The 23,844-nt window shown below is 40.0% G+C and overlaps 1 protein-coding gene across 1 annotated transcript in view; it reads right to left on the bottom strand.

Annotated features, from left to right (window-relative positions):
* LOC308393936 (uncharacterized protein) overlaps positions 1–22,159 on the bottom strand; it is a 57,962-nt gene extending 35,803 nt beyond the window's left edge. Inside the window, exon 1 of the mRNA XM_080878002.1 lies at positions 21,901–22,159. Coding sequence (XP_080734128.1) covers positions 21,901–21,976 — 76 coding nt within the window. The 5' untranslated portion in view covers positions 21,977–22,159. The remainder of the gene's footprint in view (positions 1–21,900) is intronic.
* Between the last annotated feature and the right edge of the window lie 1,685 nt (positions 22,160–23,844).

Below are 23,844 nucleotides of genomic sequence, written 5' to 3'. Positions count from 1 at the left end.
TTTATACCCTTTCTTGCCAGCCACGCTGTGGAGTACTTGGACGCGTGTGATGGAGCATTGTCCTGCATGAAAATCATGTTTTTCTTGAAGGATGCAGACTTCTTCCTGTACCACTGCTTGAAGAAGGTGTCTTCCAGAAACTGGCAGTAGGACTGGGAGTTGAGCTTGACTCCATCCTCAACCCGAAAAGGCCCCACAAGCTCATCTTTGATGATACCAGCCCAAACCAGTACTCCACCTCCACCTTGCTGGCGTCTGAGTCGGACTGGAGCTCTCTGCCCTTTACCAATCCAGCCACGGGCCCATCCATCTGGCCCATCGAGACTCACTCTCATTTCATCAGTCCATAAAACCTTAGAAAAACCAGTCTTGAGATATTTCTTGGCCCAGTCTGGACGTTTCAGCTTGTGTGTCTTGTTTAGTGGTGGTCGTCTTTCAGCCTTTCTTACCTTGGCCATGTCTCTGAGTATTGCACACCTTGTGCTTTTGGGCACTCCAGTGATGTTGCAGCTCTGAAATATGGCCAAACTGGTGGCAAGTGGCATCTTGACAGCTGCACGCTTGACTTTTCTCAGTTCATGGGCAGTTATTTTGCGCCTTGGTTTTTCCACACGCTTCTTGCGACCCTGTTGACTATTTTGAATGAAACGCTTGATTGTCCAATGATCACGCTTCAGAAGCTTTGCAATTTTGAGACTGCTGCATCCCTCTGCAAGATATCTCACTATTTTTGACTTTTCTGAGCCTGTCAAGTCCTTCTTTTGACCCATTTTGCCAAAGGAAAGGAAGTTGCCTAATAATTATGCACACCTGATATAGGGTGTTGATGTCATTAGACCACACCCCTTCTCATTACAGAGATGCACATCACCTAATATGCTTAATTGGTAGTAGGCTTTCGAGCCTATACAGCTTGGAGTAAGACAACATGCATGAAGAGGATGATGTGGACAAAATACTCATTTGCCTAATAATTCTGCACTCCCTGTACAGGTTTTAGAGCAGCATATGGTCCCATTCAGACAACGTCTTTTTAAGGGAAAGTCTCACATATTCCGGCTATACAGTGCTAAACTGCATACTACATCTGTTACAGCAGCACAGATTAAGAGTCCAGGTGCAGACCAGTCAGGCATCTGTACCCATTCGGAGCATCATGAGAGGAAAAATATGACACCATTCCTCTTCCAAAAGTCCGTCGGCTCTTCTCCTTCAGCTCCTTGACGTTTACAGACTGTTGTTAAAAGATGGCAGTATGCTACTGAGGGGTAAACAAGGCCCAACCTTTTTCAGATGTGTTGTTTTCATCGAATACAATATGAACAAATATTTTCATTTAACCCTTTCACGCATAGTGGTCACTACAGTGGACAGCTATTCAAAGTCTGTTTTCTTGTATTTGTGTCAGTGCTGATGGTATACTTGCACATAAACCACTACATTGGACAGTGATGTGTCCACTCCATACCCTGCCACCCACTGGTTGTTTAATGCTACTATAGATGTATGATGTGTTTTATTGAAATTATTGTTATTTAACCCTGTCATGCATGAATTATGACAACCTCAATCAGGATTTTTTCTTAAGTATTTTTATTCATCTTTTCATGCCTAAAGATGTCATAATTCATACATGAAAGGGTTAAATAGTAAAATGTCTTAATATATTTTCTATACTCTAGTGTTAATAAAATTTCGATTTATGAGATTTGCAAGTCACTGTATTCTGATTTTATTTACATTTTCGCTTTTTGAGTCCCAACGTTTTTGGAACTGCGCTTGTACATAACTCAACAGTTATCATTACAGAAACTTTTGCTTCAATCTTAAAAAATATGTTTTTGTTACAGAGAAGCTTAAGTTAAGATATAAAAATAACAGGCCAAAATTATGTTTTGTGAATATCTTTAATCTGTTCATATTTGTCCTTTTTTAATTGTTTATGACAGCATATCTGGTGACACTACAGATGTGCAGATATCCTCATGTTAAAGTGATAATGACAGTTGACAGTGTTTTGTTTCCTTGGGTTTTGAAATTTTTAAAATAAACAAGTGAATCAATAATTGAAGACGAGATGGCAGTGTTAGCTCATAAGTTTGAGCATTAAACTTCACAATCACACAAAAATACACTTTTTTTTCTAGCTTCTGCACATTTCAGTCCCTCTCATGGCAAAGCAAAAGTAATCTGCTCAAGTTTGTGGACACAAATCATTTCATTTTATTGTTACAGTCAGCACAGCTCTGAGAAATGACCCCTTTCAGTTGAAGTATATTTTATGTCAGCAACACAGTTTATCTTCAAGTCTTCTCCGAGTCTCTGAGTCACCCATGAAAATGAAATCTTCAAAAGTCTTGAACCCTTGTTGATCCTACCAAACAGATTTTGTCAAAGCAAGTGAGTACAAAGGGAAGTAAACAGTCAATAAAAACTCAGCTTAAGAGTAAAAGTAATATTAATATTTTTTTATGGTGTGAATGGTGCCCTCTAGCTTCCAAATGTCCACTATTTCCTACTTTAAATTTAAGATTTACTAATGTAAACAAACACACAAAGGGGAAAAAAAAATTTGCCCCAGGATTTATTTATTTATTTTTTGTTTTCTGTAATTCATTACTTTGCTTAGCTCATATTTTTGATTTTTAAACAACATAAAAATACAAAATACACTTCTGAATGTGTTACTTTTTCCTTCTCTCATGTTTTTATTCAAACAAAAATTTAGCTACATTTCCAAACCAACTACTAGAGAAAGTTAAGAAGTACTCGGTACTCAGATTACCCCGTGGCCCCCAGGTTCAGATCAGTACACTAAACTGTGCAACAGTACAAGCAAGGACAGCACACTGTAACAGCAGAGTTATAACAATGGAAACATTTCACTCCAGGATTCATACTGTTCATGTAGTATTTTAAAAACTTTTCTACTTTTAAGTAAAAGATCTTTGTACTTCTACTTTGCATGATTTCATGGGAAAAAGGGACAAAAGGAGGAAAAAGGTGGGAAAACTGAGCACAGCAGCTGACAGGCTAAAATGGTGAGAACAGCAAGGGCACGGTGAGTGACAGAGCAAGAGAAATTATCTCATCTCTCAGGAAGAAAAGGGTTATACAAGGGAGGTTCAGTCACACGGCGCCGATTGCTTCGGTGTGTTTAGATGTCTGATTTATGCCTCTGTTTTAATTTTTGGTAACTACAGTAACCAAAAATTAAACCACCAAGTCTAATTTCTGAAGCTTTGGGAGGAACATAATCGGATAAACAGCGTGAACGCAGCTGGAGAGAGGCTGAGCAGCAATGTGAGGGATGAATGAGAGACAGCAGCTGCCCTCCCGAGAGACCGACTCCATTGCCTCATCGGAGAAAATCCTCGGAAAAAGCACTCCCTCCAGGTTCTCACAGATGGGCAATTGGGGCAAAAGGATTCCTCTCCACCAACACTCCTCCTCCCTTTCCTCCTCTTCTTCCTCCTCCTCCTCCACATGGCCCAGAGTCCCCTCATCATCCAGCATCTGCCAAACTCGGACAACCAGCTGTTACACATTCCAGCTGGTGGACCTCCCACACCCACGCTGCATGACACGCTGCCGTATCCCCATCATTTGTGCATTCATGCAACATAACTGCTGCTAAAGAACACTGCTGAAGAACATTAGAGTCACTGGAGTTTACTCTGGTGAAACTTTGCTTTCTTTAATGCATCATTAACTCCTTTATCTTCCTATTTTCCTGTGCAGACCAGCAACAGAAGAGATTATAATCTGCTAATCCGCCTCATTAAGGGGCTCCTGTTTGTACTGCCAAACTAATGGTGCTGTAATCAAGACTATTAATTGATCATTAGGCCAACAAAATCTAAGAAAACCTGGTGTCTCCAAGTGTCTGATTTTATCAGTCTGACCATCCAAAAATCCTAAATGTCAGATTTACAGCAGGGAAAGCCATAAAACTGACATTTAAGAGCCATGACCAGGCTGCTTTGTAAAATGCTGTTAAATGACCAACTAATGTGCCGCTCATTCTGCTCAAAATCTCAATTCTCCCATATTGGCTTCTCTTCATTGGCTCCCTGTTAAATTTCGAGTCAAATTTGGAATCCTTCAAATCACATACAAGGTCTTGAATAATCAGTCCCCATTTATCTTAACGACCTCATACTACCGTATCACCCGATTGGAGCACTTTGCAATCAGACTGCTATCAGATCTCTAGCTCTCTTCCACAGTGTGTCTTTGCTGGAGGTTTCTTCCTGTTTAAAGGACTTTTTTCCTTGACACTGTCGCCAAAACCCTTCTTCATAGGGGGCCATATGATTGTTGGGGTTTTCTGTTTATCTTACAATATTTATGAACTTGTGTCTTTACAGTTATGTGTTTCCGTATTGTGGATGTTTTTTTACTTACTTGTACATAAACCATTTAAAAATATTAACAGCTGAGCCAACTTACTTTACATCCCCCTTATTAAAGATCTACAGGTTATATACATAAATATATTTTAAATCCTTACTAGGGATGGGTACCGGCACCGGTTCTGACATAAACGGTAGGCCGAAAAGCAGCGCACATTTTGGTGCTTTATTTCGGTGCTTTTTTTTCCTGTCATACACTTTGGATTCTAGCCAATCATTTTACCTTTGCAAGGATAGTAGGCAGGTCCAGGTATGTACGTTCTTTTAGAGCAGAGCTACAGATTAAAAATGCTCAAGGCGAAGCGGTCAAAAGTCTGGCTGTACTTCACAGCAAAATATGCAAACTCAGCAGCCTGCAGCAAGTGCTTTAAGGTGATAGTGTGCAAAGGAGGTAACACCTCGAATCTGATGAAACACCTGGCAACGTATAGCATTTTGTTAAAAGCCGAGAAATGCACCGTATTTGATAGCTTGCTGCGAGACCTCACACCGAGCACATCTACTGCGGGTGGTTTGCCTGTTATCCAAACCGAAGTTAGCAACATCCCCCAAAAACCCAAAGAGGAAAGTCCTGGCCCCTAGCCCTGCCAGTGTAGCAGAAATGATGACGGATGATGATGGCAGCAGCCGCCGTTCTTCTCTGCGTGAGTAGCTTAATGTTGTTAGCCTAAATCGATAGCCTAAATCGTGTGTAATTTACGCTGAGGCGTAAATTACACACGATTTAGGCTAACCACGTTATTAAATTAATGCATGTAAGGTAAACTAGCAAACACCGTCGAAGTTACATGCGGCTGGCTTCGTGTTTGATGGCAGATGCTCCCTTCACCCTGGCCAAAAAGGCTAAAATGACCAAAGAAAAAGTGGGAAACAGCTAAACATGAGAGGTGTTTGGACAAAGTTTGTGTTTTTTCCATTGATTAAGCTCTGCTTCCTGCCAAGAGTGATGCCATAAAAAAACAGCTGAACATGAGAGGTTTTTGGACTAATTTTGTGTTCTTGATTCTTTAAGCACCGGTTTGAGCACTGAGTTTCATAAAAAGTTGTTGCCAACAGGTGTCACCTTGGGAGAGGAATTCATAAAAAGAGCATAAGATAAACAAAAGCAAAAAAAATCAGGTTTAAACCAGCTTATAAAAACCTTTTACAACTCAATTTTCTATTACTAGAAGCACTTTTTGCTGCAGATCTTATGCCAAAGAGATTTATTATCTACAGAAAACATTCTAACTGCAAACACAGTCCCCTTTGGATATATGAGAAAGGTTCTGCTTGCATTGTTTACTAATTTCTTTCCAGCTGAAATTAGTAAAATCGTGGTTGAAGCCAGACATACTGAGGAGTACAGTAGTGACAAATATGACTAAAACATAAAAAAATGAAAAACCAAGTGAACAAAGAACACTCATGTTTCAGCTTTACAGTAATTACAGGCAGTTACAGACTTCCTGTCTGCGTTTTTTTGTCTCTCTTTTGTGACAAAGCTCTTTCTTTGATGAGGTTTCTGTTGATTTTCATCAGCAGGGAATTAAAGCTTGCATCTTAACAACAGACAAATGAATCAAAAACTACATAAACTTCATGAACTAGAGTTTTATAACGTTTTTATTTATTGTTTTCACATTTACGCATCGATGCATTGTTCTGACTAAAAACCAAGAAAATACTTTTCTTTTAATTAAAAATATAAAAACATCAGGTTAGTTTTTTTCTTTCAAATAACACAACCCCCAACGCTTTCTCCGTGTCCATCATATATCACCATAAATCCCCTGCAGGCTCTCAAACATACGTGCTAACGCTCCCTCTGCGTTCCCAGCACTTTTCATCACCGTCAGCTGTCAGCTGACTCTGACCTGCACAGGGCCACAAGCAGGGTAAGTAAATACACGACTGCGTTTGGGCACGCTTCCTTTGTGCATTGTGTTTTATTATGAAGGCAGCTGTTGCTTACATTTACACTTCCACACATACAGCTACAGCGAGGTGCAGTCATATGTAGTGAGCTGCAGCTGAATGTTGAAGCACCAGTAACATTGGTTCTGCTGTTGCCACATCATACAAGCAGCATGTTCCTCCTAAAGCTCACATGACAACCATGGTGATTACTGGAGGAGGAAAGAAGAAAACTTAATACCTAAAACTGTATTTCTTCTTTTTATTTCAGGTAACTCTGGTTACTTAACCCTCTCAAGGCAGGCGTTGCCGATTTGCAACAGTTAAAAACTAACAACTTGATTACCCCACATACATATTTTATGAGTTTTTTTTTACTCAGAAGTACCACTGAAGGACTTGGTTGTGCATTAGCAACTAAAACTTAATTTGAGCCTGAGAGGGTTAAACATGACCACGTGAGAGGTTTGGAGAGGAAACTTCTGCAACAAGCCCCAACTAGACGCTGCTTTGTTTCATGACTCTTCCTAATAAATTTCACGCTTCTGAAAACATATCTGGCTTTGCCAAACAGCAGGTCCCGAAAAGATGTCAGCCTCACCTTGGCTCAAACTTTAAACAAAAAAAGATCTACAGAGGCTTCATTATCAAGTGTTTCGGTGCATCTTTGTCGACAACTGGGGGTCTACACCAGAGCAGATGGGAAAGAGCGAGACAGTCATCCGTGTTAACTGTGGGAAGCGAGTTCAGTCAGATAGAAATACGACACAGCAATTACAAAGAGAGAGCACGAAGTTCCCGGTCCAACAAGATCATTTCATTTATTTATTACACAAAATATCGAAGATGGAAGATGAGATGTGTGAGGAAGAGGCTCAAATGATGTTGCCATTTATGTTGGTGGTCTGTGCAGCAGATGCAAAGATATAAACGCTGGAATAAATCTGCTGGTGACAGGAGTGAACTTTGCAGGGTGAGTCAGCCTCCAAATATGGAGATTTAATCCATTAAAATGCAACACCATGAAAGAAAACTGAGGCCGAGATACAGATAAATGTGTCTATTTCACATCAGAGCAGTGAGATATAACTTCTAATATGGTGCAACATCTAATTCAAACTTCATATTAGCATTGGGAAAGCAGCACTTTCAAAATTTATGACAAACATAGCAAAATCGTAAGTCCTGATGCAGAGGTAAAGTGCACTAATGGGACCAAATGTGCACACTAAGATAGCATATGTAGTTTTTCTTATCTTCTATCTCAAAGGAATGTTTAATTATGGATTTAAGATGCTAGAAAAACTATTTCAGCTCTGAAGTTCCTTCTCTGCCTGTCATTTTATTTTCATCTTTATCTTTATTTTTTTTAATTGCTGTCACAAACTGAAAGTGTGTAGACTGAAGCTAAAGCTCTGACTGAAATACAAAATCATCCCAAACCATTCATGTCAAATCTTTGTATTCAAAGCATCTTCACTCTAAATCTACCACAATATTGGATAATTGTGTTATTTCTGTATGATTTTTTAAAGTTTTGATATGCTACAATTACATTATGTTAGTCCTACCATCAGGTGTAATGTGATGTGTATTTGTTGCAGCTCATGTTAAACAGATTCTGGACGTTAAGAGGTAATTGTCTACTGCAAATAATTAGAACTATGTTATAATATTCTAAATCTTTAAATTTCACTTAATTTAATAAATACTGAATTTGCTGACTCTGTTTTATTTGTTAACTTTCGTCCTTTTGTCTTGTTTCCTCTCTGTTAAACTCCAGAAATACGTAAAACACAATCAGATTTACTCTGAAAATCAACTTTTCTTGCTTATTCATTTCAGGTCAACATCTGCAGCACGTCCACATGCTTTCTGTCATGTCCTTTAATTGACAGTACTTGACTGGCCCAGCAGATGGCAGCAACACAGAGGCTGCAGGGGTCACATTTACAGCAGTTTAAAAGCTTTCTGTTCTTCTTTAATAAGATCAGATAAGTACTAATAACTGCATACTTTATATTACAATACATTACCAGAGGCAGCTTCAGCATGACTGCCAAAAGCGCACACAGTGTAGTTTCTAAAAATGCAAGAACAATCACACAAAGAGTCAAATCACCATCATTCTGGGCTTTAAATTGGTCAAATAAACTCAAGAAGTAATGCCAGAGTGAGAAGTTAATTTACAAACTGTCAACTAACCATTAAAAATTATCAAACTGTAAAAAAACAAGACCAACATTTAATTTAATACTTAGAAGTCACTAAAAATAGGTTTTGTATTGTGACCCTGGCTGTATTTGTTAATGGCCTACTTGCTCTCATTCTCTGCTGATTTAGAAACCGTAACAGGCAAAAAGTGTTGAATCTTAATTTTTCCTTGAAGATCTCGTCACCAGAAAAATGGTTTCGGTGGGCTACAATTGGACTGCAGGGGTCACATTTTGAGAACGCCAGCTTTAATTATTTAAAAACATTGAAAAGTAAAAAAACAAAAATAAAACAAAACCAATATTTGCACTTTTGACTTGTATGGAGTCAAAAAGTGCAAATATTTTTTTCCTCACTTTCTTACGATGCCGATATACTTAAGGTTATAACTGTACTTTTTGGCTAACACTATATTACACTTTTCCATTAGCTGTTTAGAAATTGCAACAATATTAAGACACGGACCGTATTTTCCAGACGTTCAAAATTATTTTATCTTAGTAGTAGAAAAGAGGGGCTACTTTCAGCTGCTCAATTATTCACAAGGGGTCACCACAATGGGTAGCTCCACATCCTTGATTTGGCACCAAATGCCCTCCCAGATGCAATCCCAAAGGGATTTGTGTTTCCTCCCAGGATCAAACTGTGAATCTTTTGCTTGTTAGGTTCCTCCACTGCACTATGAAGGACATCATCTTAGTAGTAGCAGTTAAAGTAGTTAATTCTGGTTTTGACTGTCCAAGGACTTTTTTCTAGAATTTTGCAAACTGTCGAAGTCTGGAGAGTTTTTCTACTTGTTTAGATGCTGTGAAGTTGATTTCCTGAACCAGGGAAATAATTCTGTGATCATCTACTTTGGTTATCTTCTGTTCTCTTTCAGATATTTTGGTGTTGCTGAGCTGGTCTGTGCATTCAGTCTTTTTAATGTACCAGATTATTGATTTGGCCTCTCCTAAGGTTTCTGCCATCTCTCTATCAGATTTTCTGGGGGATTTTCAGTCTGATGACGCCCTTCTTCACTTGCACCAACATCTCTCTGGGATGCCATATTGACAATTTCATTGAACACCTACCAAATGCAACACCTGGAATCAACTCCAGGTATTTTACCTGCCTCATATCTTGTGAAATAATGAAGGAACAGACCTCAACTAGACAAGAAACTGCTTGTTAGTCAATTGTCCAATTACTTTTAAATGAGGAGTGTATATAAAAACAGCTGTGATGCCTAAATACTTCTGTTAAACCTCTTGAACTGAAGATTCAACTCTGCACTTTAGTCACACACTGATTGTTTGATTAAAAACCCACCGTGGTGGTACACAGAGTCAAAATCTTAAAAAAGTGTTCATAAACTTATGGACCTAAATCCACCAGCCTGGACGCCCAGGGCTGAATGAGGTTTGAATACCATCAGGACACAGGTCATTCATTTAACCTGCAGTTAGTCTGATGTGATTTATATCTCGATTTCTAGCAACAGATGGGAGTGCCACAGTTTTAAATGAATTTATTATTTTGTCTTAAATTTACAGTTGAATGCGTTTACCCGCACATCACTCACCGTTAATGCGGGCAGCTATTATTTTAAAGAGGCTCTTGATGCCAAATAAAATAAAAGAAATGCTCCCACCTGCTTTTTGGAGTCGTACCAAGAAAAACTAATGCACAAACTAAGAAATCAACTTGTACTTACACGTGTATCTTGATAACAACATTTCGCTGTGCTCCTGGCTGCTTTTTCCCAGTTATCAAATAACTCAAATTTTCCAAAGTCAACGAGCAGAATAAAAGAAAGTTCCCTGCAGGGGAAGCTTTCTTTGGCAGAAGCTCAGCAGAAATCAACACCCATGACCCCCCCAACCCCCCCCCCCTCCTCTTCCTCTCTCCTCCTCCCCCCCTGCGGTATGTCAAAGTGAGTTTCTGGCACGAACACGAGCAGGGCATTTACAAACAAGAGAGGGGGTGAGACGGTTGGGATTCACGAAGCGGCACGGGAGCTTGAAGGCAACACAGTCGACTCCTTTTTTGGGCAATCCCCAACTGAGGAGATCTGTTAAAGAAAGCAGGTGGTAAAGAGACATTAAGCAGCGTGGCGTCAAGCTTGGTGGCTCCTCCTGAATGTGAGCCAGTAAGAATAAATGAGAAGTGACGCCTCTAATGAGCTGACTGACAGGAGAAAATTAAAAAGCAATTACCCGGCGTTCTAAATGATTAAAAGTTTTTTAAAAAAAGAAAAAGAAAAAGATTTAGCAGCCCACATCTGCGATATTATCTTCATGCCAAAATCCTCGCTGTGGTCTCACCTGTCAGACACTCTGCAGCAGGAGCTCGAGGGGACGTGAACCCAAGGCCTCAAGTGCTGCAGGTTCAAATTCCTGCAACCCAGATACTGGAATTCAGTCCTCATAAGCGCTGTGGCGCTCTCACTGAGTCATAAAATGACAAAGAGCACAAAAGCACTGAGGCGCACAAAAGGGAGCTTCTCAAATACACGATACGAACATCAGACACCGTCCCGCTCCAACAAAAATCCTGCGTTTAGGCCTAGTTTTGGTACTGTGTAGGCAGCAAAGCTGAGGAAATAAGAACTAGTGTTCCTAAAGCACAACATGAGTACAACATGGGATATCAAACCCAAACATGCACAAACTTAAGAAATCTAGTCAAGAAAACCATCCATTCTGTATCCTTCATAATTCCTTTAAGATGTCAGGCCAGTTTCACTCACATCAACTAAAGTAATTGGCTCAGATGCCCAACAGTGTTTTGTAGACATCAACCAGGTACACTGGTGGTCCCTGAAGAATAAGTTGAATAAGAATAAGTTTAAAAACCACTTGTTTTATCCATCTGAGATGCCAACATGATCGATTTACTGGTAGACAATTACAAGGTAATCAGGATAAACCAGTTATTTTTCTCTACTCTGTTTTGTGACAGTGTTTTTCCTTTCCAGAAGAGAACTTCCACCCTTCTCTAAAACCCCACTTTCATTCTTCTTACAGGCCACGGCAAGTTAAGTTAATCAAAGCCAACATGAGAGGAGGACAGACAAGTGATGAACAAGAATCAGAAAACGACTTCAGCTGCTGAGTCGTGTTAAATAACAGTTATTAATGTTGCTACTAGAGATGGACCGATCCGATATTACGTATCGGTATCGGTCCGATACTGACCTAAATTACTGGATCGGATATCGGAGAAAAATAAAAAATGTAATCCGATCCATTAAATATCACGAAAGCACCTCACAAAACTTGCAACACGCCGTAACTCGCCTCAGAACGTTAGCACGTCGGAGCAGTATGCATCACGTGATAGAGCGGCTGTGGCATGCGGGACCTGTCGGTGGTCTGGATAGCATTTGGAGCTTCGCTAGCAACCCGGCATTTCATCTCCGACAAAGTTATCCCGAGAGAAGTAAAGCAAGTTTGTAAGTCCATCTCTGAATGTTTGTAAAGCATTCCTGCGTTAAGCTTAACAAGCGACTGCCTCTTCTTGCTGCTACTTTGATCATGAAACTGCTTAATGATCAGCTGATCGGCTTTTCTGTTGCGAGTCCGTGTCTCTAGTTTGCTTTTGGCCCACTTTGCACCAGAAAGAGGAAACCAGCGGCTGAACAACAGCAGCACGTTTAAGCTTGATCAGCTGTTGTTAGAATGTATTTAATATTAGTTTCTACTCGAGGATCTTTTTCTACGTAGCTGACGCTGGTAACTGTGCAGGGGCGGATCTAGCAAAGTTTAGCCAGGAGGGCCGATAGGGCATTAACAGGGAAAAGGGGGCACAAAGACATACTTTTCTTTCTTATTCTCATTTAAAATGTCTAGCTTTTAATAAATAATTATCTGACACCCAAAGTTTTAATTTGATGCGAAATGAATAGAAGTCCATTACTGTATATAGTGACTATTAAGTCTAATATATATACCCTAGTAAGCTATAGTACTTTTTCCTTTGGGAAGGTACCATCTGTGCAGTCTGCAATTTTGTTGAAGAAAGATGTTGAATCTATTTAATATTTCTTGAAAAATAATTGATTTCTGTGCATTTTTTTTTCACACTGCATCAAATTAAGGTTGATTACATCGATTAAGCATCATGAGGTGGAGCGTGAGGGGTGGTTCCCTATTTTTTATTTATTTATTTTTGTTGTTGCTGGGAGTTGGAACCATATTAGTTAGGTTGCTTAATATTTATGCTAAGTACTCTTTAAAATACCAGAATAGGGAGGATGGTGTAGGTTTAAGTTTATTAGATTGATCAGTATTGCTGAACTATGAAATATTTTTTTTTTGCATACAGGTATAACAGAATAGCTTTAGTGTAGTTGTTGTTTTAAACTTGAGTATGAACTTATACAAAATGCAGCAAGATATTTAAAAAACAGTTTTGTTGATTAAAAAACACTATATCGGATTCATATCGGTATCGGCAGATATCCAAATTTATGATATCGGTATCGGACATAAAAAAGTGGTATCGTGCCATCTCTAGTTGCTACAATCAGTCGGCCCTAAAACCACAAATACCGTGGAAACCCTGCATTTGGTGACACATTTTAGAATATTCACGACTTCCTAGTCTATTTTTTAAAGCTGCTGCTTCAGTCATCTTCATCGAATGGTGCAATTTGTTATACTTTATTCTTACCATAACCTAAAGCAGGTGGAGGATGGCTGCAGATCATCCACAGGATGAGAGCCTTCCTGGAGAGGAAGCTGATAAATATTTGCAGAAGGAAACCATGAAGGTTAAGAAAGCAGACTGTCTGCCTACTGTCAGTGTATACAGAGTAGACAAAATATTCAGGATATTATACTTTTTCTTGCAACTAAGGTTCCTTTTGTCAAAAATGGAGGTAAAGAAAGGAAGGATCCCAATTCCTATATAAAGTCCCTGCATTTTATTTCCTGATCATAACCAGTGCCATTAGGTGCAGGTTTCTCACATATGCAGACTTGTGAGAATTCTGAGAAAAAAAAAACTTTTATTCAGGTGATGCAGGTAATCCAAAGAGCAGCCTTAATTGAGAGAACACACAAAAAGGTGTGCAACATGAACACAGTATGACTCCACAAAGAACAGATCCAAGCTGAGGTTTAGGCACAGGAGGTGATCGGGGAGAGTGGAAACACCAGGGTAACAGTGTACAAGTGAAACTAATCAAGACAACAACAAAAGAAATAAAACTAATAACAAGGCACCAGCAATAAAAATAAAACTGGAAGTAACAAAATGAGGAATCACATGGCCGAAATGACAAGATGCACAATTACACTAAAGAGCACATGTAACGCATATCTGTAATAGTCTATCTAAACTAAACTAAACTACCCAAGCAATCCATCCATCCACTCTATTCCAATTTTCCTCATCAGGGTCGCATTGGGAACAGAATCCATGCCAGCTACCAACGGCTGTAAGGCAAGGTTCACCCTGGACAGGACGCCAGTTGGTCCCAGAGAGGCAAGACAACCACTCATACTCATGTTCACATCTACGGGTAATTTAGAATCAACAATTAACCAAACTCCACTAACTGCATGTCTTTAGACTGTGAGAGAAAGCCAGAGCACCAGAGACACAGGGAGAACATGCAAACTCCACGCTAAGACACCCGAGCCAGATCGTGGAGTCAAACCCAGGACCCTCTAGCTGTGAGGCAATAGTGTTAACCACCACGCACCATTCTTCCCAACTGGGCGACCGTGGCTCAGGGGGTTGGGAATCGCATCTGTAACCGGAAGGTTGCCGGTTCGATCCCTGGGCTCTCTGTCCTGGTCGTTGTGTCCTTGGGCAAGACACTTTACCCTACTTGCCTACTGGTGTTGGCCAGAGGGGCCGATGGCGTGATATGGCAGCCTCGCTTCTGTCAGTCTGCCCCAGGGCAGCTGTGGCTACAACTGTAGCTTGCCTCCACCAGTGTGTGAATGTGAGAGTGAATGAATAGTGGAATTGTAAAGCACTTTGAGGTTCTCGAAAAGCGCTATATAAATCCAATCCATTATTATTATTAAAATCCAAGAACAACAGCCATATAAAAGACCAAATAATGATTAAAATGCCACCAAATAACCACAAAACTCACAGACTATGGCATGGAGTCAGGTGTGGATGTGCTTTTAGGTCTAGATTAACATTATATATTGTACACACCCCCTCCACAAAAGCTTTAAGACATTGACAAATACTCTGGCATCAGCAATATTGTGTTTCTAAAGTGCTTTTCCTCAACTGGTCATGCTGTGGTTTCCACTAAAACCCTTGTGAATTAAAAGACTTGCAGCCTTTGTTAGCAGCTGCGCCGCCCCCTCTGATTGTTTCAAGCACTGGAAATGAAACAGTGGTTCCTCCTCTTGACGCTTTCAGGACAGATTATAATGCACAAAAAGAAAAATGATGAGAGTCACCACTCATAAAACCCAGTGATGTTTCACCGTAAAATGCCTTTGTAGACAGCAAATTGACAGCAATGAGTGAGCCAGCGCACAGAACTATGATTAATGACCTCTCAGTCATAAACAAGCAGCTTCTGTGTGAGAGGTAGCGTAACCTGCGATTACGCACTGGAGATATTAGCTTCAGGCAGAGTTCTTCAACTTGCAAAAGCAGTGATGTTATAACAGAAAGCACCTGGAAACACAGGGAACTTACACACTTTTTTCCACCAAAGTTCAAAGATGAATGTTTTATAATCAGCCAACTTCAAGGTTGACAGGAACAATTCCTGTTCACAGCTGTGCAACTAAAGACCTTGGGCTTATTGATAAGTCTGCAGTAACATGTAAACAAGAGGATATAGAAGGCCGATAGCAGCATTCATGCAAGAATCTGGACCTGAAAAGAGGGGAAAATGCAGTTCAGCACACAGACTTTATTAGTTTATGCTTTCCTCGAGCAAATATCAGTAAGACCCAGAAAGGCTGGGAAGCAGATAATACAATGTAGGCTGTGATAAACTCTGTCCCTCACATGACCCTAAGTTGGATTAGTCTATAACCTGATTTTGTATTCTGAAATATAACCAGTAACTATGCCTACATAATAAATACAGCCCAGTAAAGGAGCCATTGTTTCTTCTGGTGGTAATAAGCTTAAAAAGGCTATAACAACTTGTCTTATCCTGGTGTTTTCTTGGCCTGAATTTGGTCAGACCCAGCAGAGAATAAGGTGTTGTAGCTGCAGGCTGAATAAACTCCAGCAGATCAGCTTCATAAAACAAACTCCTGACACTCCTTGTTCTCCACATCGCTTCAAGGAAATTTCTCCACCCACGTTTATCTGTGATTACACCTTTTGTCCTTTTGTGTGTTTCAGTTTCAGCTCTGCTACATCATCGAGATGATTAGACCTGCACACTGTAACCACTGAAACTTCAAAGCTCTTTTTAAAAAAGGCACTAATAGGTGTTTTCTACCTGCTGTCAGTTATGTAAATGTCACACAGCTGAGGTGAGAGCTCAGGCTGACGGACGAGAGGATGTTTTGCTTTCCGTCCTCCATCTTTCTGTGAAGCCTATCAGCTATGCCATCTGAAGTGGCTCTTCAGAAGCGCTCCGTGTTACTGGGGAATGCTTTGTTTTCCCAGTTGCAGTGCTGGTGCTTTGAGGTGGTGATGATGGTCCTGGCACACTCAGCCGTGGCTCAGTGCTCTCACCTGCTCTGCTCTTTAAGATCTAATCAGCAGGCATCCACAAATAGTGTGTGAATGTATGGAGGTCCTGGCTTTGGATTGTGTCCCAATGTTTGGGACTTGGACATGGCACAAGATTTGCTTCTTTGTGCTGCACCACCTGCTGTGTGAACATCTACAGTTTGTTTGTGCACAAACCAAACCCTGACCTAAGCTTCCATCACCCCAAAGCTGTAGCAGCTTCTAAGAAACAAATGTGCAACAACTCTTCTTTATATCTTGCTAGGAAATCGTGAAATACATATAAGACATATAAGACAAAAATAGAGTTTGTACAATTCAAACAAGCTTGATGGTCAATATTTCGCAGCTTTCTTGTCATTTCACTAAGCAGTCTTCAGAATTAGTTCTCTGGCCTTCTTGAAGGACATTCAAAGCCCTTCTTGGGATGTTTCTGCCTTGTTGAGGCCAATCCATCAAATCACAGTGTTTGGGGTCATTGTCATGCTCTCCAGGTGGTCCACGGTTTTTGATGACAGTTTCTTTTTCATTTCTGATGAGGCTTCAGTGAACAGTAGATGGATCAACTGAAGGTCCAGATGCATCTCTCAGGTTCTGTGTCAGGTCTTTTTTGGACTTTTCTCTGTTTCTTAAGGAAATGACTGACACTTCTCTTGTTTCCTCAATTTGTTTAAGGACACACTACACACCAACTGTGATATGCCAAGGTTTTAGCTGAGAGCTCTTTATTAATCACCTTGTTGGTGCAAAAATATCATTTTCTAATGGGCAAGATCAGTCAAGATCATGGGCTGAATAAAAAAGACGGGCATAGCTCCCAACAAGCTACATCCAACTTTTGGTTGGTGTTGAAATTTGCCACATGACTAAGAAAAGCCAAGCTAAACAACTAGTCAAGATATTGTAGATAAAGACAAGTCAAGATAATTCAACGTAGGTTTGGATGAGATAAGTCACGACATGTGAATCAAAGATAAGATTAAATCTTAATGACACCCATGACAGAAACATGCAGCTCATAAGGTATGATCATTGTGTAAAAAAATAAATTTCCGAATTTTTCAAAAGCACCACAGATGAGGGTCCATTAGATACGAATAATTTAAATGTCATGACAGATTATATCTGAAACAGATGAGTCAAACAGTGAGTCTTTATCAGGACTTGACTGCAGCATTCAGTCATTAGTGGTGAGACGTGTGTTTATAAATCACATTTATACCACACTGACTTACAGTAACCACAACTGTTGTTTTCACATAAACAAATCTCTGACTCAAATCTAAATTCGACTGATAAGAGTCAAACAATGATTTAATCTTGATTTATGTTACGTTTGTACTGCCGTACAGGAAGAAAATCTTCGTTGCTAATTATTTTCTATATCAGTAAACAAGATTCAGTGCCAGAAAATTGTGAAAAATGTTGTTATAATGAGTGATTGCTTGTAAACTCTTACATGAGCTTCAACCTGGCCTGCAGCTATAACATTTAGATGTGTGGAATTCCCACAGTCAGACAATAATGTTCGACCTGTGCTTGCATTTCATGGGCTCGAGGCATCAACAAGAAATTTCCCATGAAGTGCAACACAGACAGTCTTGATGGTAGAAATGGGCCTTGGGTTCAGACAGGCTGGTCTAGTGGTACATTTAGAAGATAGAAAAAAAAAAAACAACTTTCTAATTATCCCATAAGCTCCCCTGTATTACCCCTGCTTTAGACCCTAAGGCACCTGACAGTTATGTTTACAGCCATTCATTTAGTGCAGCACGGTACATGGGTTTTATTATCCCCTTTTCTTGTATGTAGGATCGTATATGATGGAAAAGATATACTATATAAACACAGCTACAGTAAATTTAGGAGGCGCTAAATTCAGAGAAAGACAACCGAGAGGGTGTAAATTCTGGAGAATTTACCTTCATATTGATACAGATAGTAAAATATAACTCCATGATCCTCATTCTTTGAGTTTCCTTATTTGGTAAACTTGCTTTTCTGCAACCTGCTTTCCCAGAAATCCTGTGAAACCTGCTGCATTTCTATCACATTACCTTTGCTTTTGCATTTCAGCCACTAATCTAAAAGTTCGTATTGCCGACATACCCTTGACAAAGAGCCAGTGGGATTTTATATAGTGTTTGTTAGAGTTGTGTAATTGTAAGGAAGCTGTAGATGAACTACACAACAGTGACATGATGATAATCACCTGTATTAAGTTACTGTGATCAGCACGACAGCAATGCTGGTTCAATTGTCCCCAACAATCTCTCAATCCTGTTTAACCACTTGTTGGCAAACACCGTCTTGGGCACAAGCAAAAGAATTAAAAAATTCCAAAGTGTAACGTGAATATATCTAAAGCGTACCTCATGTACACTACCAAAAATCAAATCAACATAGCCTATTGAACTGTTGCTGTAAAAATGCCAACTAGTTTCTGGATTTTAGGATTAGTTACGTTGGCATGATCAAAAAATGCAACTGTGTATTAGTTCTGTTGATGGTAAAAATTTCTCTGATTTTTAAAAACAACGTATCTTATAAAACATTGTTCTGGGTTTGTTACCCTGTTATAACACATCCCACCTTTGAGTCATTTCTCACTAATAATAAAAATGTATAATTTATTAATCCCCGTGGGGAAATTACTCTCTCTGCATTTGACCCATTCACTCGGTGAAGCAGTGGGCTGCCACTAAGCAGGCGCACCGGGAAGCAGTGTGTAAGGACGGGACTCTGCTCAGGGGTATCTCAGGGCAGCCGTTCAGTGGATTCGAACCCCCAACCTTCTGATCATGGGGTGCCAACTCTACCTACTGAGCTATCCCTGCCCCAAAAGCTTGAAATGGCCCGTACGGGGATCGAACCTTGGCATAATTAGCACCACGCTCTAACCAACTGAGCTAACCAGCCACTAACAGACAGATGAAGAAGAAAAAAGCATGTTCAAATATTAAAAGTTGACTGAAGAGCCCTGTCTTTTTTTTTGCCAAAGTAGGGGAAACTTATTATAGTAAAATCCTCATAGATAATAAGAATTGTGGGTTTATTTTATTGAATTTAATGAATTTTGGACACATTTTTTTTTTTACAATTTTCTTTTTTATTTATTATAAATCTAAGAAATTATAGTTCTACCCCTGAACTACACGCTCAGTTCAAAGGCCTGGATTCTTCCATGAAGGTAGCTGAAGCATTTCTGCATAAACAGTGCTTTGTCTCTACATGATTGTGCGGGCATGTCTGAATGTCAGCACAATGTTGTGTGTGTGTGTGTGTGTGTGTGTGTGTGTGTGTGTGTGTGTGTGTGTGTGTGTAGCCTGCAGAGGAGGGAAACCACAGCCAGGTAAAATTAGACGAGGTGAAGTGTGTCTGGGAGGGAACGATGAGCCCTGAAGAGGGGAAAATCTGAACAAACTGCATATCACCAGCTTCAACACACACACACACACACACACACACACACACACACACACACACACACACACACACACACACACCTGCAATAGCCTTAGCCCTTGAACCTACTTGTAATCTTTCCTTAAATATTTGTCTTAAAGAGGAGCTTAGCTGTAAAGTGTAATATTTGTATAAAACACCAGCACACACACACAGACATGGCTATGGGTATGAGTGAGTCAGAGCCTCAAACTGAAGCCACTGTTAATGTGTGTTTTCACACATCGTTCAAACAAGTCAAAAAAGACAAACAAAAAAAAAAACACAGTGAGGATTAAAACGACTACAAGGAGGTGCAAAATAAGAAGGCAAAGGTCCAACATGTTCTTGGAGATGCAAAACAAGCACAAGGAGAAGATGAAGATAATGATTAAGTGATTCAACATGAAGCTGTGGACCTGGGTAACTTACGAGAGGAAGACGTTATGCTGCACCTGGTTGTTACTTGGCTGTGTTTCTTTAAAAAAAGTAAACACCTAAACGCTATCTTTTTCTGATGAAAAGCTATTACAGTAATCTACTAGATTATTAATCTTTATTCATCTTTTATTGGGCATTGGTGCAACTCCTGAACTCGGACTATGGGCGACAGGTCTCACACTAATATGTGAGATCCTGTTGTGAAGTCAAGCTGAACATTGGACATCACCAGGTTTACGGTTTGAAGGAAGGAGTGGATCAGAAAATCAAGGGCTTGTCAGCCATAAGTAATCCCATTCTAAATCTACAACACAACTAAGGATGCAACTGGAAGCGTCTCTTAATCGTACGCTGTAACCTTCCACATTTCCTCAGGTGTACCTTGAGAAATGTAAGTACACGTCAGGTCAACGGAGAACACAACAATTGGCATGGAAGGTCACAGCGTGGGGTTTAGATTTAAGCGTTGAAAAGGCAGGGCATAGGTTTACTGCCAAAGTCTAAATCAAGCCTAAAGCACAACCCTCATTATTATCTATTTTTTACTTTAAATAATTTATAATGTCATAAACATTAGGCTTGTATTGAATAAGACTCAAAACTAGAGCCTGAGGCCATGAACTCATCAGAAAATTGACTGTTGAGGTCTTCATTAAGTGAACCGTAAGGCAGTTTCCCCCACAGACTTCTAAAAAATCAGACCTCTTTTTTAAACGAGACTGTTGGCCATTAGAGATAATGCCAGTTTAAAGTAGTTCAGTACTGGTTTCACTTTTCAGATCCATTATTTTAATAGAGTCCATAATCTAAAATAAGGTGTTTAGCTCCACTTCCTTTAAGCCATCTTTGTTCCGATTGGCTGTCCCGTACAAACAGAAGGTCTAAACAACAGGTGGGTGGGGTTTCTGTGCTCACAGCCATCATTGTATGGTTGAGCTGAACAATGTCAGTGAGAGCCAAAAGAGGTAAAAAGCTTTTGAAGAAACATACTCTGGCTCAGCTATGGCCACGTTTAGAGTATCACCATTGGAGCAGCATGTATGTGACAGAAAATAATCATGGGACCATTCTGAAAATGAGTCAGCGCTGACATTTATCGTCAGACAGTATAAAAGTTATGGCTGGCCGACGTCCGGCCGTCACATATTTTCTAAAGCCTGAAAACAGAGTCTAGAGGTCCGTAACTGACCGCTTTAGCTTCAGGTCGACCTTTCTGAATGCACAACAGCTACACTATCAACCACAGTAGAATAAAGCGTCCCTTATCTCAAAGCTGTGAGGGGGCTTTTTATTTGTCTCTGCCCCAGGGCCCAGCGTCTCATAGACGCCCATGTGGTGCCAAAGGAAGCTAGTATAATAAATGCAAAGTCCTCAAATGTAGGAAAGCACCAGAAATTCTTATTTCAGAACAGGTACGTGCACAATCTGTAGAAATCGCATCCCTCTGTAGTAGGTGCACTCTTACAGACAGGACAGCAGTGCATGTCTCTGACAGCGGAGGAGATGATGAGCTATTCATTATTCCCAATAAACAAGCCCAGACATTCACACCGACCACGATCTCATTCCAGCCTGGAAAAAAACCCAACTCGAAGCTTTCAGGTCACGTGACTGAACTAATTGCTAAGAAATAGTTCATGAAGTCAGAATTAACAGTTGAAGTTACAAAACTGGACGTTTTTAGATTAACAATTATTAGAAACTCCGAGATTTCGCACCATTTTCAGGTTTTTAAGTTTTACAGTACTTTTGCAGCACGTTTTGCTTCTGCAAAGCTCAAAGGAGTATTTGAACACACGTATGAGAAAATAAAATAAATGCATCAATTTACCAGTTTGCTGAGACTGCGCTTGTGTGGCCACCAGCAGCGCGAGGATGCAGGTCCAGCACCTGTCGCGTGCACGCATCCCTGCGGTTATTATGACTTAGTGAGTCTACACAGAAAGCAAATAAAATCCCTTCAGACGCTTCGAGGAGGGCGTGTGGTTGCTGTCATCTCCAGCAGCTGGTGGAGGAAAATAAACACAACCGCGAGACAAGCTTCACCAACCGCCTGTATACCTGAGGAGGACGAGCGCACCTTTACAGCACAGCACTATGCAAAACACTTTCAAGCCGGGAGGAGAGTCACAGCACAACTTCCACCGTGGGCTTTTCAAAGTAAAAGTCTGGATGAGAACCACTGGATGAGAAAACCAGCACCTCTCAGTATGTCTCAGAACTGTGCAACTGCTAAGAAACACACCACGAGCCAACTTTTAGGGAAAAAAAGATTTGAAACATTCAGTTTATGCAACAAAACGCAAACAGCAAGCCTGATCCAATAGAAGAAACTTCACTGAACATTGTAAGACTGAAAACAAGAAAAATGCAACGTATGCAGCAAAACCCGGATCCTGAGGAAGGGACTTCAATCACAGTAATATACAACTAAATGTTAAGAGCTACTTCCAGTGCCTAAACGTCCATTTTAAGGCATATTTCTTTAAACATTTAGTTGTAAATAAATTTGTCACCCCCCCCCTTCCAACCGGTTGTTTCTCCCTTTTTAAAGGTAGTTTTTCCTCCCCACTGTCGCCAAGTTCTTGCTCACATGGGATTGTTGGGTTTTTTCTTTAATTCAGTTCAGTTAAATTCATGTTTTAAATTCATTTTGTATGTAAATACTGTTGAATCGAACTGAACTGAATTAAAGAAGATTTTTAGGAGACGGAGTGAGTCACTGAGTGAACCAGGGTATTATAACATCTTGTGTTAAAATGTGTACAGCCTGGTTGAAAACTTGTTCTGTGAATGATTTCCACTGTAGCTGTGCTGTTGATGCCTTTTGAAAGCATTCCTAATAGCATCTATCAAGCAATATGCCTTGCTCAATGGTTCATGGAACTATTAACAGTTTTGGTAATTGGCTTTAAATTCTATAGCTTTATACTAGTAAACACTTGCGCTACACGTGGGAGAAAGGTAGAGTCAGGTCAGTATCCAGTCATTATTATGAAAGTTTTGTCTTTGGCATTGTTAAGATTCAAGAATTGAGGAAGGGTACAAGAGGTGATCGAAAAATAACCACACTGGTCCGGCCGGGTGAAGTCAAACGAAGATTTTAATTCACACGTGGGAAGATCACTGAAAACAGCAATTGATCTTCGACTTACTAAAGCACAAACAATTATTTTATAACATCAGGGTTTGTTTACTGACGCCCCTTCATGCGTCACCGATACATTTTATACATAGATCAGATCAACATCATCATGACTTTTCACCCAGAAAATCATCTTCTATTTTCATGGCTTGTACTTTCCGTTCTTGTCTTAAAATGAATTGTTCCTCTTTCTTGTCTAGACCTAACTAATCTCTCCTCTAAATAAATCTTAACTAATGTGTGTGTACGTGTTGACCTCACATGCTCTTTGTGTCACCTCTTCACCTCCTACTGTCTGTGTCTCGTCCTCAAATGCTCTTTCTCAATTCACCTGTTGCACTTCTGACCTTTCACTAGACCAGAAGCTCACTGAGACTATGTGTATGTCTTCTACTAAATAAATGTTTTAACCAAGAACCTCTACTAAAACCTTAATATAAAATGACCTGATATAAGTGTTTTGTAAGCATGTATTGCAATTCCTTCTATGTTCTAGTTTTCCCTCAGCATGTATCACCTAGACACTCTCACTAGATGAAGCTCAAAACCATTAATGAACCTGAACATCAACTCAAATAAGCACAGATATGCAATATGTATAAAATAATTATAACTGCACCTGAAATACAA

The sequence above is a fragment of the Rhamphochromis sp. 'chilingali' genome, assembly GCF_963969265.1.
Source record: "Rhamphochromis sp. 'chilingali' genome assembly, chromosome: 3".
Classification (NCBI taxonomy): domain Eukaryota; kingdom Metazoa; phylum Chordata; class Actinopteri; order Cichliformes; family Cichlidae; genus Rhamphochromis; species Rhamphochromis sp. 'chilingali'.
The sequence above is the reverse complement of the archived record's forward strand: the minus strand, read 5'-3'. Positions and strand labels throughout refer to the sequence as shown.